The sequence below is a fragment of the Centropristis striata genome, chromosome 14, assembly GCF_030273125.1.
Source record: "Centropristis striata isolate RG_2023a ecotype Rhode Island chromosome 14, C.striata_1.0, whole genome shotgun sequence".
NCBI lineage: Eukaryota > Metazoa > Chordata > Actinopteri > Perciformes > Serranidae > Centropristis > Centropristis striata.
Window position 1 is genome coordinate 29,712,847 of NC_081530.1, and position 16,526 is coordinate 29,729,372.

General features: G+C 37.9%; 1 protein-coding gene across 1 annotated transcript; it reads left to right on the plus strand.

Moving 5' to 3' along the window:
- Positions 1-43: 43 nt before the first annotated feature.
- On the plus strand, positions 44-5,406 carry tap2a (transporter associated with antigen processing, subunit type a). Its single transcript, XM_059350243.1, is given in 11 exon segments — positions 44-620; positions 962-1,076; positions 1,167-1,297; positions 1,471-1,676; positions 2,094-2,291; positions 2,409-2,537; positions 2,752-2,940; positions 3,122-3,295; positions 4,054-4,213; positions 4,527-4,663; positions 4,982-5,406. Coding segments are annotated over 11 exon segments (2,223 nt in total). The 3' UTR covers positions 5,189-5,406.
- Positions 5,407-16,526: the final 11,120 nt, after the last annotated feature.

Genomic DNA, 16,526 nt, shown 5'->3' on the forward strand with positions numbered 1-16,526 from the left:
CAGGGAAACCCCTGTTCCTGCCAGAAAATGAAACTGAAAGTGGATGAAAACTAAAACGCTGGTCCCGCAGTAGAGCAGGTCATTTGAGGACAACTCTTAGTGCGAAATGGCAGGTAATAGAGCAACAGCAATACGTACAGTCGTTACTTTGATTTTAGCGGTTTGCGTCGACCTTTCTTTGTTTTACGCATCGGGATGTGTAGCGACTCACAGCGTGTTTGGACATCTTGCGCGTCTCTGGGTTTCTGCGGCTCTCCGGTGTGTGGCACTAACTGCTGTAACTCTGCTCAGCCTCGGACACATAAACCCGTTGCTGATTCGTCTTATAGCGGCACACAGTTTGCTGCCCGCGGTGTTTGAGACCGGGGCCAAAGCGTTTAACGATGAGGACACACAATGTGGCTTGTTGGCGGATTTGCGCTGCTGGCTGATGTGTACCGGCGCGTCGCTGGCCGGTGCACTGTTCTGGGAAATCACCATCCCGGACACCGACGATGCGGCCGCCGGTAAAGAGAAGAAGCAGAAAGCCAGAGTGCTGTTTGTGAGAGTGCTTCACCTGTACAAACCCGACTGTCTGCTGCTGCTTGGAGGGCTTGTGTTCCTGACGCTGGCTGTTTTGTGTAAGTACAGCAGATGATGATGATTATTATCATGGTGGTGCTATAAGTCAATGGCATGCTATGCTAATGACATTAAGTAGATGCATAAAGTATTGTTGAAAACCATCTTTTTTAATTTTAGTGTTATTTGCTTGTTATTTGCATCTATTTTTAACATGTGAGTCTCAATGTGGGAATAAAAACATTGCAGTAGTCCTGGAAGAGTTGACACATGGTGATGATGATGATGATGAAATATGATGATTATGCTGCTGCTGATGATGATCTAACATTGGTTTACCTGGCTGATGCATCTTCATATATCTGTGTGTCTGAGTATATGTACCTGTGCCTCTTCTCAGGTGAGATGTTCATCCCATTCTACACTGGGAGAGTCATTGACATCCTTGGCAGTCAGTATCAGCCAAATGAATTCATATCTGCCGTCCTCTTCATGGGCCTGTACTCCCTGGGAAGGTATGGGACAATGTTTCCCTCCACATTAACCCACCAACATGTGTCTCAAAGGTAAATCTTAACTGACTTTTTCTTTTATCTATGTTTCAGCTCTGTGAGTGCAGGCTGCAGAGGGGGTGTCTTACTTTGTGCCATCAGTGCCTTCACATGCAGAATTAAAGTCAAACTGTTTGGGGCTTTGACCAAACAGGAAATTGGATTCTTTGAGGCCACAAAGACAGGTAAGGCTGTTTATAATATGACATGCAAATATTTTGTGTAAATAATTCCTCAGTGCACATGAAAGACAAGACAACTGATGTCAACATCACAAGACATGGCGTTCAGGACAATATATTTCATAACAGAATGAAACAGAACAGGACAGAATATAATACTTTTAATTTCTGTGTAGGTGAAATCACATCCAGGTTGTCTAAAGACACCACCTTGATGGGAAGAACAGTGTGTCTGAATGTCAATGTGCTGTTGAGGACATTTATCAAGACACTGGGCATGCTGTCCCTGATGATGAATCTTTCATGGAAGCTCACATTTCTCGTCCTGTTGGAGACGCCAATCACTGGTCTCGTTCAGAACATCTACGACACACACTACCAGGTAAAAAGCAGGTTCATATGTATGTGATTTCCATCACAAAGAAACTGTTATTATATTTTTTAATTGTTCACAGAATCCCCCATTTAAAGTAATTTAGCAGATAAGTCCTTATGTCTATCCAAAGACAGATGGTGCTCAGACGAAGGAATTTCAAATTCAAAATTACTTTGTTTAGGGGGAAATTCAGTTAGTCTGTTAGCTCTTGAAGAATTAGACTAAACATTATTAAACTAATGCTAAATCATATATTGTGCAGCTGTATTGCTGCCTGGTGTAACCGTAAAAATGTAAGATGAAATTTTCTATATTTCCAATGCCAACAGTTTTTTTTATGATTTTCCACAAACAGTTTACAGGGCTTGGGTTTTCCCTTACTTATTCAATTGAAGTTACAATTTGTCTTTTTATCTTTCTTAGCGGCTGTCCCTGGCAGTAAATGACTCAATGGCTCTGGCAAATGAAGTCGCAAATGAGGTAGTATCTGGTATTCATGTGGTACGGAGCTTTAACACAGAAAAAAAAGAGGCACGTCGCTATGACAACCGCTTGATGGACACACACAACCTCAAGACCCGTCGGGACACCATCAGAGCTGTTTACCTGCTCGCAAGGAGGGTGAGAAGTCTGTAGTTTGAAATAAAATTTTGGTTTTTCGAGATCAGGTGGTGCTGAGAATTTTACTGTATATCACCCTCCTTACTTACATTTGTTCCTGTGTGATTTTGCTTATAGTTGACAGGGTTGGGTATGCAGGTCTTCATGTTGTACTATGGCAGGCTGTTTATCAAGATGGGACAGATGACCACTGGCAATCTGGTGTCCTTTATCCTCTACCAGTCAGACCTTGGAGACAACATCAGGGTATACAACTGCTTGGTTTTTATACTATACTCGTAAAATAAGTTAATGTTTTGAGGTAGAATATGAGCTTTCATATCCTCTGGAAGATTATTCCAGCGGCTCCAGCAGACATATTATTCCTGTCCCAAAATATTTACATTTAAAATACTGCAACTCTGACTTTATAATTGAAATGTGTCATTATGTGATAAGTTTTATGACTGCCATCTTTCAGACGCTCACCTACATCTTTGGTGACATGCTGAACTCGGTGGGGGCTGCTAGGAAAGTGTTTGATTACCTGGACCGAAAACCTCAGGTCAGCACAGACGGAACACTCAAACCTGATCAGTTGACCGGAAACGTCAGCTTCCACCACCTCAACTTCTCCTATCCTGCGTACCCCGACAAAACAGTTCTAAAGGTGAGCACTTTAAATTTGAACAGTTCATGAAAAAAAGATTAATGGAGAAGAAACTAAAGAAAGTGGGAAGAAAAACTTTTACAGGCTTCCTCCTAAATTTATGTACAGCTATCTAGAAAGTTATAGTAAACTACACGCAGACAACTCAATATTTGTGTTCATTGCTACCTTCTTGTTTCAGGACTTTTCTTTGGAGCTGAAGTCAGGTCAGATGACTGCACTGGTGGGTCCATCTGGAGAGGGAAAAAGCACCTGTGTGAGTCTGCTGGAGCGTTTCTATGAGCAGCAGAGTGGAGACATCCTACTGGACAATGAGCCACTGAAATCCTATGACCACCGTTTCCTCCACAAGAAGGTAATTAATCATTACTGTTTTGTTCGGTTGATGCACCCCACTTCATCTTTTTTTTTCTGTGCTTAAATAGTTTTATGGTTTCAAATACAAAACCAGCATTCATCAATCCTTGGAGGTGAAATGAAAGAAGCAGAAACACACAGCACTAAGCAGTCATCCAAAAGTGCCACAAATGCCCAAATGTCCTTCCAACTGAATTACTTAGACCAGGAGTTCCCAAACTTTGCCATGCCAAGGACCCCCATATAGCAATAACCTCTGTCAGGGGACCCCCCTCTTACAAATTGTCTCAAAATTACATGTACATTATGATGGCAGATATCCAAAATCAAACATACAGCTTCTTAATATATTTATGTTTGTATTCATAATTATGAATCAATCTTTCTTATGTTATAAACATCCCTAGTGATTTTTATTTTAATATTCAACAGTAATATGAACAGCATATATTCTTTTAGAATTTTTCTCTTTAGTTAGGCTTATTTATTTATAACATTCAGTGTATTCTGTTATAAATTACATATATTGAATAATGTATATCAAAGTGTCTGCAACCCCCTGATGACCCTCCTGGGGGTCAGGACCCCTACTTTGAAAAACAGTGACTTAGACCATGATAAATCAGCTGAGGGGAATTTTTCAGATTTGGCAAGTGCTAATATAATTATATTTATTGACTTTCTATTTGTGCCAGATTAGTTGAGTGTTAGCATGAGTTATCCATTCAGTCAAGCTGATGAGAGTGTGTTTAACAGATTGCAGTGGTGAGCCAGCAGCCTGTGCTCTTCTCTGGCTCCATCAGAGACAACATCGCCTATGGGCTTGCTGAATGCTCATTGGATGAGATCCAGAAGGCAGCACGCAAAGCCAACGCCCATGACTTCATTAAGCTTCTGGAGAACGGCTACGATACAGGTGAACTTTTGTTACCATCCTTTGTGCTGTTTTACATGGATGAATGGCTACATACAGTGTAAATCTGCTTTGGATGTTAAAAGCTGTGTAAATGAGTGAAAAAAAAATGTTTCAAAAGTAAGATTGATGGTGTTTTTTTCAATACTTTTACAAAACATTTATGAAGATTAAATTTGTGAGTAATAAAGGCTAAATATGCAAATAGTCCGTGCTCATCTTACCTTTAGTATTCAATTGTTTACATTCTTCTATCTTGCTGCATCTGATTAACCTCAATTGTTACGATTTCTTAATGTTTGTAATGTTTTTTTAGAGGTGGGTGAGCGTGGCAGCCAATTATCTAAAAGCGAGAGGCAGCGGATTGCCATTGCTCGAGCTCTGGTCAGACAGCCACAGGTCCTCATCCTGGATGAAATAACCAGCTCCCTGGACACTGACAGTGAAAATAAGGTATGTCACAACTTTTAACACACCTGGTGTCTGTTTATGTTCCCTCTCTCCCTTTTTATCAGTCTTGAAGAAATGTGATCTAACCCATCTGATAAAAACTGCTCTTGCAGGCATTCTTTGTGTGCTCACTGACATTAAGTCATATTCATTCCTAGTAAACGTTGCACATTTTATTTATTTCATCTATACTCTTTTAAACTATCCTAAATTAGTACTACACAAGTTATATGTTTCTGAATCAGCTACTTAAGTGCAAAGCGGCATGTATCTGGTTAACATATGTAACTCCTGGTTTTGTTTTTGTATGAATCTGAACAGCTTCAGCAGGCCCTGGCTGGTTGTCCCTCCCAGACCCTGCTGGTGATCGCTCACAGGCTGAAGACCATTGAGAAGGCAGATCAGATTGTTGTGATTGGTGAAGGCAGAGTTCAGGAGCGAGGGACCCACCAGGAACTGATGGACAAGAAGGGGAGCTACTACAAACTGAGAGAGGAGCTCTTCACTGAGAGAAACTCACCACAGTGACAAACTGTGGTGAGTATTATATTTGTATAAATGTGGAAAATTTAAGCAAATGCCCCTTTTCTTTTTTTCCAGAAACGTCTGTATTCTGCAACGTTGTAAACTGTTCTAAAATGTATCTTAACTCTAGCAGTATTCTCCTATTCTTATTTATCTTGTTGAAATGTCATTTGTTATTGTAAATAAGCAAATTAAATGTATGAGTGTCATTTTCTGATGGATATATGTCCAGTATCTGTTCTTAGTTGTATAAAAGTTCCACATGCCAGCAAACAGTTGATGCCATAAACCTTAATTTATGATCCGAGTGTCCAAAGGTTGCCTGATGGGTTTTCCCTTTCCAAAAAAGACTGATCAGCAGCATTAGGAATTTTGGATCAAAGTCAGTGACCTTAGCTGACTCAAAGAACGTCAGTCAAGTCAAATTATATCTGAATATGTTTGTTTAATTGTATTTTTGAAGCCTTGTGTCACATATTCATGAAGTCCTTTCCCCAGACACATTCATGGGACAAAATAAAAGTACATAGCAATATTTTAAGTGCTTATTTAGAATATACAAGTAGTTCAGTTAAGCTCTTAATTAAACAGTGAGAAATTGTTGGATGTATACAAGACCAATTGGATAGACTTTATTCACACTGTCCTGTGTGATGAAAGGAAAGGGAAACACACCACCTTCAGTAAAAATGACTAAAATAAAATAATTAGATCAGAATTACTGAACATGTTAAATAGAAAATGTGTTATCTGAGGCCTCTGAGGTTCTTTTCAATTACATATACCTGTTGTGTCTATTGTATTCCTGGTTACAAACTACTTTACTGCGTTTTGATGTAGTGCATCAAAATGCACTACAGTGAGGGTTAGTTTTTATTGCTTTTGACCCGGAAAGTCCCTGACTACCAACACTGTTTTTTATTTTCTTGGCACTGAGGCTTTTTGGAAAGTTGCCTGGTGATATGTGTCGTAAACACCAAGGTACAGTGACTTGACATGAAGCATTATATCAAAACACCAACCCCCTCTGTCGACAAATATCAGACTCAGCTTGTCACCATTTTGTCACAACGCCTGTGCAGCCACAAAATGGTGACTGAAGTCACGTGCGACAGACGGTCCGGTACTTGTTTCTCTTGTGGTTTAATGACCACAAGATAAAACTTCATCTTCGCCATAGAAGGTTTTATGAACATTTATGTACATGTTAATATGAGGGTATGACATGTAGACCCCAAATGCTGCATAATTAACACTTTGCCATTAGCATATTACGGTTAAACAGCTGTGTGTATTATTTTTCAATACATATAAAACATGTCAAGTTCAAGAATTTTTTGTCCCTAAATGTAGCTTTTGCTTGCATGGACAACAAAACTATGATGCATTCTGTAAATGTCTAGGAATGTTAGATTATTTTTTTCTTGCTGTAATATTAACTGAAGGATAACATGCTACTATTTGGGTGAAAATGTGTCGGCTGTTAAGTACTTATTGAAAGTTTTAAATCCTCCAGATGATTTAATAAAATGTGTTGTGGTCCAGTTGAAAACAAAGTCTTGTCTAATTTTTCTTAACACGCTGACAGTTATTATACAGTCATGGTGACTCATCAGAAAACGTGGTGCTTCCTATCAGCACTGCGTGGTGCCTGAGGGTGGCAAAGACAGAGCGGCAAAAGGTGAATGCCAACTGTTGCCGCCATCTTAGGGTGATAAATCTAAAAACCTCAACACAAAATGGCTGACGGCGTGCACAGAAAGTTAGAGATTATAAGGTACTAAAGCAAACTGAAGATGATAGTAACCATGTTGCTCTATCACTGTGATATACTAGAAACAAGTCACGTGCACCTTCAAACCTCAGTGTGCACCTATACATACTGTTTATGTGCACAAATGTGTCTTTGGATGCCCGTATGTGCTGAGAAGTGTTTGCCTAACCAGTTCTGCACCATACCGTTGCACCACAACACAATGCCGAGCTGGAAAGTCCCTTCTCTTCTTTCTTTCACTTTCTATTTCATTGCTTTTTTTATTCGGTGGCTGTCTGACTCAGCCAAACCACAGCCAAGCCCAGGGTCGGGTGACTGAAAATATCTGGTTTTGCCTCTCTAGCTTTTCAGTTTGCAGCTTCTGTAATGTGTGAATATTTGAATATAAGAGTTGCCACAGTGATGTATTTCACACCATACAAAAGAAATGCCAGGAAGCTTGTCATATGGCAAAGACTGGACTGCATGCTTGCTTCTCTGTAATGTTTTCATTATTATTTAGGCATTGTACTAATGACCCCAATCAGAGCAACAATTAATAGCCTTCTACTAATTTCCACTGCATGGTACAGTTGACAGACAGAACAAGTGTCAATTGAGGGAGACACAGAGAATTCAGCATTAATCAGACGTGTCCTTATGTAGGCTATCCTTTCACCACACCTCCGAGAATAGACATATTCAGAACCTTTACTGATGTAAAAGTACCAATACAGCAAGGGTCACTAGGGACAAAATGTTGAAAACCACAACTTTAATCTTTAACAATTTAATATATTTTTTAGCTGATCATATGTTTTTCTTAATGTAAAATCTTAATCTAGTAACTATTTCTTATATGTAGAGGAGTAAAATGTTTAATATATTTATCTGAAATGTAGTGAAGTAGAAATATAAAGTAGAATAAAATGACAAGTGGTAAAGTACAAGTGCATCAAAATTGTAATCTTTACTGTTTCAGTTAACAAGTCATGAAAACAAGGATCTCTTACTTAGATCAGGTGTGCAACATATTTAAAGTGATAACTTTTGATTTTGGGACTATTGTTTATTTTCTATTATATTTTCTGTCCCTGAAACCCTTTAGCTGAGGAACTAAACTGCAAATAAAACGTGACTCATTTTTGGGAAGCTCAAGAGTCACTTGATAGATTAGCTTCACTGTAACATAATACTTTCTTCTGTTCTTCTCTTTAAACCAAAAGTAGTGATGATGACTGATGCAGAAAAAAGCACAACAGAAATTACATCGATGTAGCTCCAGTGCCCCAGTGACCCTAGTTAGCTAATGTAAAGAATGAATGTTTTGCTCGAGGTTAAAATAACCACATATCTCCATTGTGCAGTCATTTTTAACTGAGCAGGGAGATCTTTTGTACTGCTTTATAGTCGGTAAAACCCCACTGTCTTATTGTGAATTCCCTAACTTCCCCTAGGGAGTGAGGCAGTTACAACATTTTACGGCAGCACAAGTTTGTCAGATTACTCTTTAGAGATCAGTTGATGTGTGGTTTCCTTAACTAATGATTAAGAAAAATCATTCAATCCATTCACACCAGGTGATCAGTTGAGGAAAGAGGTCCTGGTTTATGGACATAAGTAACACTAAAACACTGATCTGGTGTCTGATTTTGACTCCGGAGAGCAATAGAAACTGATCTTCTGTCAGTTGAAAAAGCACAACAACCTTTGATGAAGCCTTTTAGGCAACATAACAGCGCCCCGGCTGGATCTATTTGGCATTTTACTAACAGCCATGTGATTTCTCGGAAACTGTCTGCCTGGCAGATTGGCCAAGGTAGGGACATTCTCTGGAGTCACAGCAGAAGATACAATCATTGGCCTTGAGTGCCATCTAGTGAAGCATCAAAAAGTACTGCTAACAAAATCACCTCTGACACACACACCACCGTTGGTTAAGTGGTTGTCAGCAGTGTTTGGTCATTTTCAAGAGTGTTTGTTTTGTGTTGAGGGGAGCTCTTGTGGTGTTTTCAGATCCACAGGAAGCCACAAAGTTGTAAGCGCAGAACGATGACAGTAACATCTGAAGCCACATAATCATGTGAATGTTGACAGAGAAACACATTTCTCTGGTTATAGAGTCAGTATTGTGGATTACTTTAGATTGCACAAATTAACAGACATACTGTGTATAAATCTATATTTAAATCAATGTTTGGAATATAGAGATTACATTTTATTGTTTGGGCCAGAAAACTGGCAGGTTGAGGATATTGAAGAAGTTTAATTTCAGTAACAGGGCAATCTCTCTCACCTCCACTAGTGTCTTATAAATAGACAATTTAACAGCAATTCATGGGTTTAAGTTTACACCAGGACAGTCAAATTATCAGGGTGTAAGGAGCAATATGACAGGAAAGAGACATAACTTACTTGAAGAGGTGAACAGCAGCACCCCAAGTGAATTTTTGCAATATTTATGCAATAAAACAAACATGTGATTTCCTGGAACTCCTAAATCTGATGAACTGGAGACTGAAGGCTGGCTGCCATTATTTTTTTCAGTCTTTTTCCAATAACAGATCTCAGATGCCCCCAAGTGGCATAAAATAAGAAATGAATAAAATGCAGATAAGATAAGATAATGACATAACATAACAACATTACATAACACAACACATTTTGCAAAAGAAAGAGTTGTTCAATCTATACTTTAAGTTCTAGCCCAGTACAGTACCCAGAGACTCCTTGACTCCACTTGTTTATGTCAAAGCTTACTTCGAAAAGACACTGAATCCTGGTTTGTTTATGTGTCTGTGTAAGTGAATGCAAGAATTATAAGCAATAGAAATAGAAAGTGCGATAGATATGTGACCCATATGTTCATTAGCCGTCTGAAATATGTATGTAAATGTGCATTTGATGTAATACATTATACATATTTTCAAACAAATACTTTATTGGTGGGAACAAAAAGATGCAAAAAGCTACATTTGAGATACTGTAAATCCTTTGTTAAACCTTTTAAACTTTACTTAAGGTTTTAAAACTCAACATACATTTTCCCCATGAGCAGCTTCAAGGTTGTTAAAATCCTCTTGTTCCACACTGTTTGACTGGGTCAAATTGTTAAAAAGTTAAATTTTGGACAAAAAACTGTGGAAGTTGTAAAATAACATTGTAAAATGTGAACTGCAATAAAAACCCATGCTTTTAAAAAAAAAAAAATTAATTCTGTAATGACCACTAATGAAACATTTTTTTTTCAATGCACTGTATATAAACTGTCACAAGGAATCATCTCGCAATGCATTACAGTCTATTATTCATATACTGCTTTGGATTTAAATGCCCCACACTAACAGTGCTTGATGCAGAATCAATGAGCTTAAACATATTTAGTTTTCTGCATGCAACATTTTCTTACTTCTCTTAATAACTTTACATATAAACAACACACGCCTTTTACTGTAAAACATAACTTTGTCTCTCATGAAGTTCAACAAAGTGGCAACTAGATGGCGACATAATACAACACATTATAATAACCTTAAATGTAGTATCATGAAGGGGTCAATAGATGGCACAATAAAATAGTAATGGACCCTGATTACTGACTGGATTTGAGACGTTACACACATAGCTTCTGCTAATTTAAAGTAGTGTTTTTTTCTGAATATTATAGGACCGTATCAGACAGTCAGTATAATGTAACCCCCCAATAATTTGGGCAGATGTTCTTTCCTTGTGCCATTACTAATTAGGACTAATCCCCAATCAAAAGATCATCCTTAATTAAAAGCAATCTCAATTCCTGGACAAGGTTTGAGATAATCTTTGTTCTCGGTAACAGTATCTGACACATAATCCTGATCCAATCAACATCTATGGCAGCATGGTTGGTCCACATGACTCATATTTTGTCATCATGATTTTCGTCCTAAAAAAAGACAGCTGCATCATACACAGGGGTTTACTTCATCTTTGCTGACACTGACAATTATTTTAATTTATTTTATTTAATTAAGAAATGCAACCGTAACTCACCTTAAAACACCAACATCTCAAAATATATATTAGAACTCTCTAAATATATATTAGAACTGCATTATTTAAAGCTGTTATCTTAACATGTTTGTGACATGTAAGTCTACAAAAGACAGGTGTAAAGTGAATGGAATTAAGGGAAAATTAAGATTTTGTTCAAAAAGATTTAGGAAAAGATTTTATTTCTGCTCTGTTCAAGTGATTACTTGTGTAAAAGAAAATCCAGTCATTAAATTAACTTTCTTTGGCTTTCGTCAGGCCCAAAGTATTAAAACAGGACTAGGTATTAATGAAAATAAGAAAATGTTTCGTAAAAAACATTTGGAGAAGGAAATCAAGTATTTGAAATGTATAGAGAGACTTTTCTTGTATTTTTTAGACTGCAACAGTTTGGATATCAAAGACTTTCAACCAGACTTTGAAAGGTTTCCACCTTAATTGTTTTGCACATCCTTCAGTGGAAGAAGTGGTAAACAGGCAGGGAGCGGAGGCACAATGGCACGACAAGCCAGACTTTAACACCTGAGCCCCACTGAGCGTGCACACACACACACACACACACACACACACACACACACAAGGTTCTCTCTCTCTTGTCTCCATCTTGCACTTCGTTGCATCTCTCTCTTTTTCATACTCTTATTTTTTTTTCTCCACTCTCTTTGGTGCCACTGTGGATTTTGTTTACATATATTGGTATAACTTCATACACATGCAGTATTCTGACCAAAAACAGTAAACAACATCATTATAACTCCCGTCTAACAAAACTACAAAGGCTCAGAGACATATGCTCCAAGAGAGATTACACATACAGGATTAGGAAGCATGTTAATCTTAATCTTGTTTCATGCCAGTGATCATCTTTGTTGATTTTATCTGTCCCAGCATTAAGCATTTCCTGTCCTGTAGCTGGTGCATGTGGTGCACATTTGTTGTTTAAATGCAATCACATTAGAAATAATTTACTTAATACATTGCACATACATAATTCACTGGTCATGATGATAATATTTTTTTATTGGATAGATTTGCTGTGTCCACCAAGTGAACCCTCTAGAGGAGAAAGCCTGCCTCCATTCAAATGAAGATCGCTCACCTTGTAGTCCCTGCTCCCTTCTTTGAGAGTATAATGAGGTGTCCCTACTCAGATTCACACATTTACAACTCATTTTGCATGACTGCATAATTAAGCAGCTGTTGTTTTCCTAGACTCTGATAGTTGCCTTCTTGGTAATGTGCTGCCCATGAGCTTTGGTTTTAAATGGATCTCTCTTTATCTCCATATTGCCTGAACAAAAGCAGTCAGTTCAAAATTCTATAACAAATGTGATGCCATATAAGCAATGTAAAGGATGACGCCTCAAATGTGAAAAAAAGTGTTTCTCAAAATTATCTCACAGTGACATGACCAAGTATTATATATACAATAACTTTATCCATCCATATTATGAGTCTATCGAAAGACAACTTTAACTGAACCTACTAATTTATGGCACATAATTTCCCATGTCTGATTTATAGTTCAGCACAGGAAATAGGAGCTGTTCTGCAAATGCAAATACAGCACGCAGCAATGTAGACTTGAAACAAAGAAACTAATTTGTTGTCTTTATTTTTTTGTGAAGTCACGTTATAATAGTAATGTGACAGATGTAAATGTATGTCTTGAAATGCTTGTAATACACAGGCCTACTGCTTGTTTGGTATTTAGTAGGGCACTCATGCTACATTACATTACATGTCATTTAGCAGACGCTTTTGTCCAAAGCGACTTACAATAAGTGCATTCAACCTAATGCTACAAATGCAGTCATGCTGCTTTAATGCTTATTGGATAAGTCACAAAAAATACATTTAACTAGCTGCTTGGATGAAAAAGAGGCTTTGTAAAGAAAATGCTTTTTTTGGGGAAATGTGGGTGATCAAAGAGAAGTCTTACTACATTAGCTACTTGGAAAAAGAAAAAGTATAAATATTAGCAGCAACAACACAACTGAAAGCAATACATGTGTGTTTTTAAATACAGGCTTTCGAAAGCAAACAAATACAGTGGTATGCAAATAAAATGGCAGGGAATGGAAAGATCAGCATGCTGGTGCCAGAAAATACTGTGAGTGCATGTTCAAAACAATTTCATGAACAGAGATAATGTGAGTAGCACTGTTAACATAGTGAGTTAGTGGGTATGTGTGGGTGTGAGAGACATGAAAGTCTGTATGCTTCCATTTGACAATTTTTCAGAGAGAATGTGATGTTCAAGAGTCGATAGTGCTGCAGCACTACTGAATAGAAACCTGAAATGCACAGTGTTCTTCTTTATGTGAAAACTGTTGCTTGCATCAGTTGTCAAAGGGACTGTTGTTGTTGCTAGGGAAGGCTTGCCCACCATAGTGATAGGAAGTAAATGGACTGGCTGATTTATAGAATAAACAGGAAAGCCACACAAAATATGTATCATATGTATCAGAACACACATATTTTATTTTTATTTTTTATTTAACCTTTATTTAACCAGGGAATATCCCATTGAGATTAAGAACCTCTTTTTCAAGGGAAGCCCTGGCCAAGAGGCAGCAAACACAGAATACAGTAACATATTACATAACATACAGACCTTAAACACGTCATGAGAAACAAGTGCATGTTATGGAATTGGCCTCAATAACTCTTAGTTTGGATTTAAAAGTGCTCAAAGAAACAAATTCAGTTAATTTCCATTCTTTCTGGCGCATATTCCATGCATAAGGTGCAGAGTAAACAAATGCCCTTTTACCCAACTCCGTACGAGCATAAGGGACAGAAAACAACAATTGATCTTGTGAACGAAGAGAATAAGATCCTGCATTTCTCACAGTAATTAAGCTGCAAATGTACGAAGGCAGCAGTCCCAATATTGCCTTATAAATGAAGGTATACCAATGACTAGCCCTTCGAGTGGCCAGAGCAGGCCATCCTACCCGAGAGTATAATTCACAATGGTGAGTGAGTAACATCTTACAGTTAGTAATGAACCTCAAAGAAGCATGATAAACAGTATCAATCATTCCAAGACATTTAGCAGCAGCATTCATGTACAAAAGATCTCCGTAATCCAACACAGATAAAAACGTTGCAGTGACAAGACGTTTTTTTACATTAAAAAACACAACTTATTTAGAAAATAAAAACCCAATTTTAACCTCAGCTTCTTCACAAGATTTTCTGTGTGGCTTGAAGCTGAGTGAATGATTATGATTATGACACCAGGTTTATGCAAACAGCATAAATGCAATTTGTGATCCTGGAGTTCGAATGTGAATATTGAAACAGGTTACAGTAGATTTGTAAAACTCTGGCAACCTATGACTCAGGACCGAAGCGTTGTGAGGGAGAGAGCTTCCTTCCTTGGCAACCATTTGTGGGTTGATTGTCATCATGTGACAGGTGGATGCAGCCAAGCCAGAGAGAGAGAGAGAGAGAGAGAGAGAGAGAGAGAGAGAGAGAGAGAGAGAGAGCGAGCATGTTGATGAGTCACAGGAGGATGATTCTGATGTAATCCACCAACCCCTCCCTTCTTCCAGTGCCCCTTCCTACATGGCTGTTTTGGATATTCAGGTCAGAGCCTGGTTCACATGCACAAAATATAGCAACATACCGATAACAGCAACATACCGGCTTGCCCCTTGGTTCTGTGAAAATAGTAATAGAGAAAATAGAACATGAGAAAAAATGTATTTATATCTCAATGTCTTTGACATAAAAAATGTAGTCCTATAGTTGGGTATAATTCAATTTGTTTGACATATCCTCCAATATTGTCTATATTGTTGGGGAGGGAAGGGATCCACACATGGATCATGTAAACCAACCCTGCAAATACAATCAACCCATCTGGATATAAAACCATTATACAGGCTGGCATGGCAAAAACATAAACAGGAAACAATTAAATATATTTGTATTATTAAAAATAAAAACAATCCATAAATGTATCTATTATGGATTGCAAAACAAAACAAGGTTGGGCAAAAGCAATTATCAAACTTTGCTCATAATCAGATTTGTACAATTTGAGTTAAGCGGTTAATCACTGAAATGGCTGTGGGGAAACTCAACATTTATCAGTTAGCTATTAAACAGTCAGATCACCAGGCTGTCATTGAGATGATGAATGGACAGGTGCACTGTACCTGAGGGAACATAGCTTCGATCCAAAGCACATAGGTCTAATAAACCATCTGTAGTGCTGTCCTAACTTACAACTATAAACTAAAACTGTGAGATTAAAGAATAAAGTAACCTAATAAAATAAATGTCAGGAATAAATAAGCAATGTGATGAACTTAGATCAGTCTTAGTTATAGCCTTCACAACTTTATAATAGGCCTTGTTATGACTTTAATCCGGAAATGGGATAGATGATGGATAGATCACATATAGAGCCTACTAAATTAATGAAAATCACAACCTGAGGCCTATTTGTGTTTATCTACTTTGCCCTATTTTATTGTTGTAAATCAGCACTCCCAACTTATTTCCAGGAACACTCAAATGCGGGATCTCCGCATTTATCAAATGAAAAAAAAAAAAGGAAACTGCTCTGAGATCAGCCTCCTGCATCCCCAGTGCATTGTTGGCAATGCGTCTTCATGGCAGGGACGCATGCGCAATGCATTGTGTTGCAACACAACTGAGCTCGACAGCAATCGTCATCCGGAGAAAACCGACATAACTAAAACCTTTTGAGACAAACTGAGAAACTATACTTGCGGTGTAATGGATAACTGTGACAATACGCGGATTACAGTCAGAGGAGACTTTGGAAATAGCACAATCAATAATACTAAAAATCATTTTTGTCACGTGGTCAAGCATGACCAATCGGAGCGAGCCAAATCCAAGGGAAAGTATGCTCTTTGTTCGGATATTTTGCCAACTTTTTCCCCATATCTGAGACTAATACTTTGTATTAATCACCGGATGTGTATCTGAAGGAGGTGTTTTTATGAGAAAGGACACACTGTGGATACGTTTTATTGTTTTTTTTGCGGAATGCCACGTGTCGAAGTTTCGATAAACAGCCTGATTTCATCACATGACTCCCCTCCCCCACCCATCGCAGGGCATGGGGGAAGAAGGCGCACATGTTTGAGGGAAATGTGTTGGTTAAAAAGTATCGAGGTGGAAGACAAGAAGATTATTTGAAGAAAGGTTTCGCATTCTTTTGGGATTTACCTCTCGACATTTGTATTTATTTTAAATTCAAGGTTTTTATGTCATACTTTGCAAAAAAAACATTTCTTTGTCTTTTGGATTATTTAACTTCCCTTTTGAACAGTAGTCTTCTTTATGTTTTTACTGCGTAATGTTGTCAAAACGTTAGTAATATGTCATGTTGCTAGGATCTTTAGTTAATTTGAGTGACATTGTGGGGAATTTGTAACCTTGGTGTGGGGGATGGGCGCATGTGGTTAGGTAACCATTTTGTGTAGTTGTCGAAGTTGTAGGTTTTGTTGGTTGCTTTTTAAGATCACAAGTCATGTTAAGCCTGACTAAATTTGAAGTTATACATTAGGT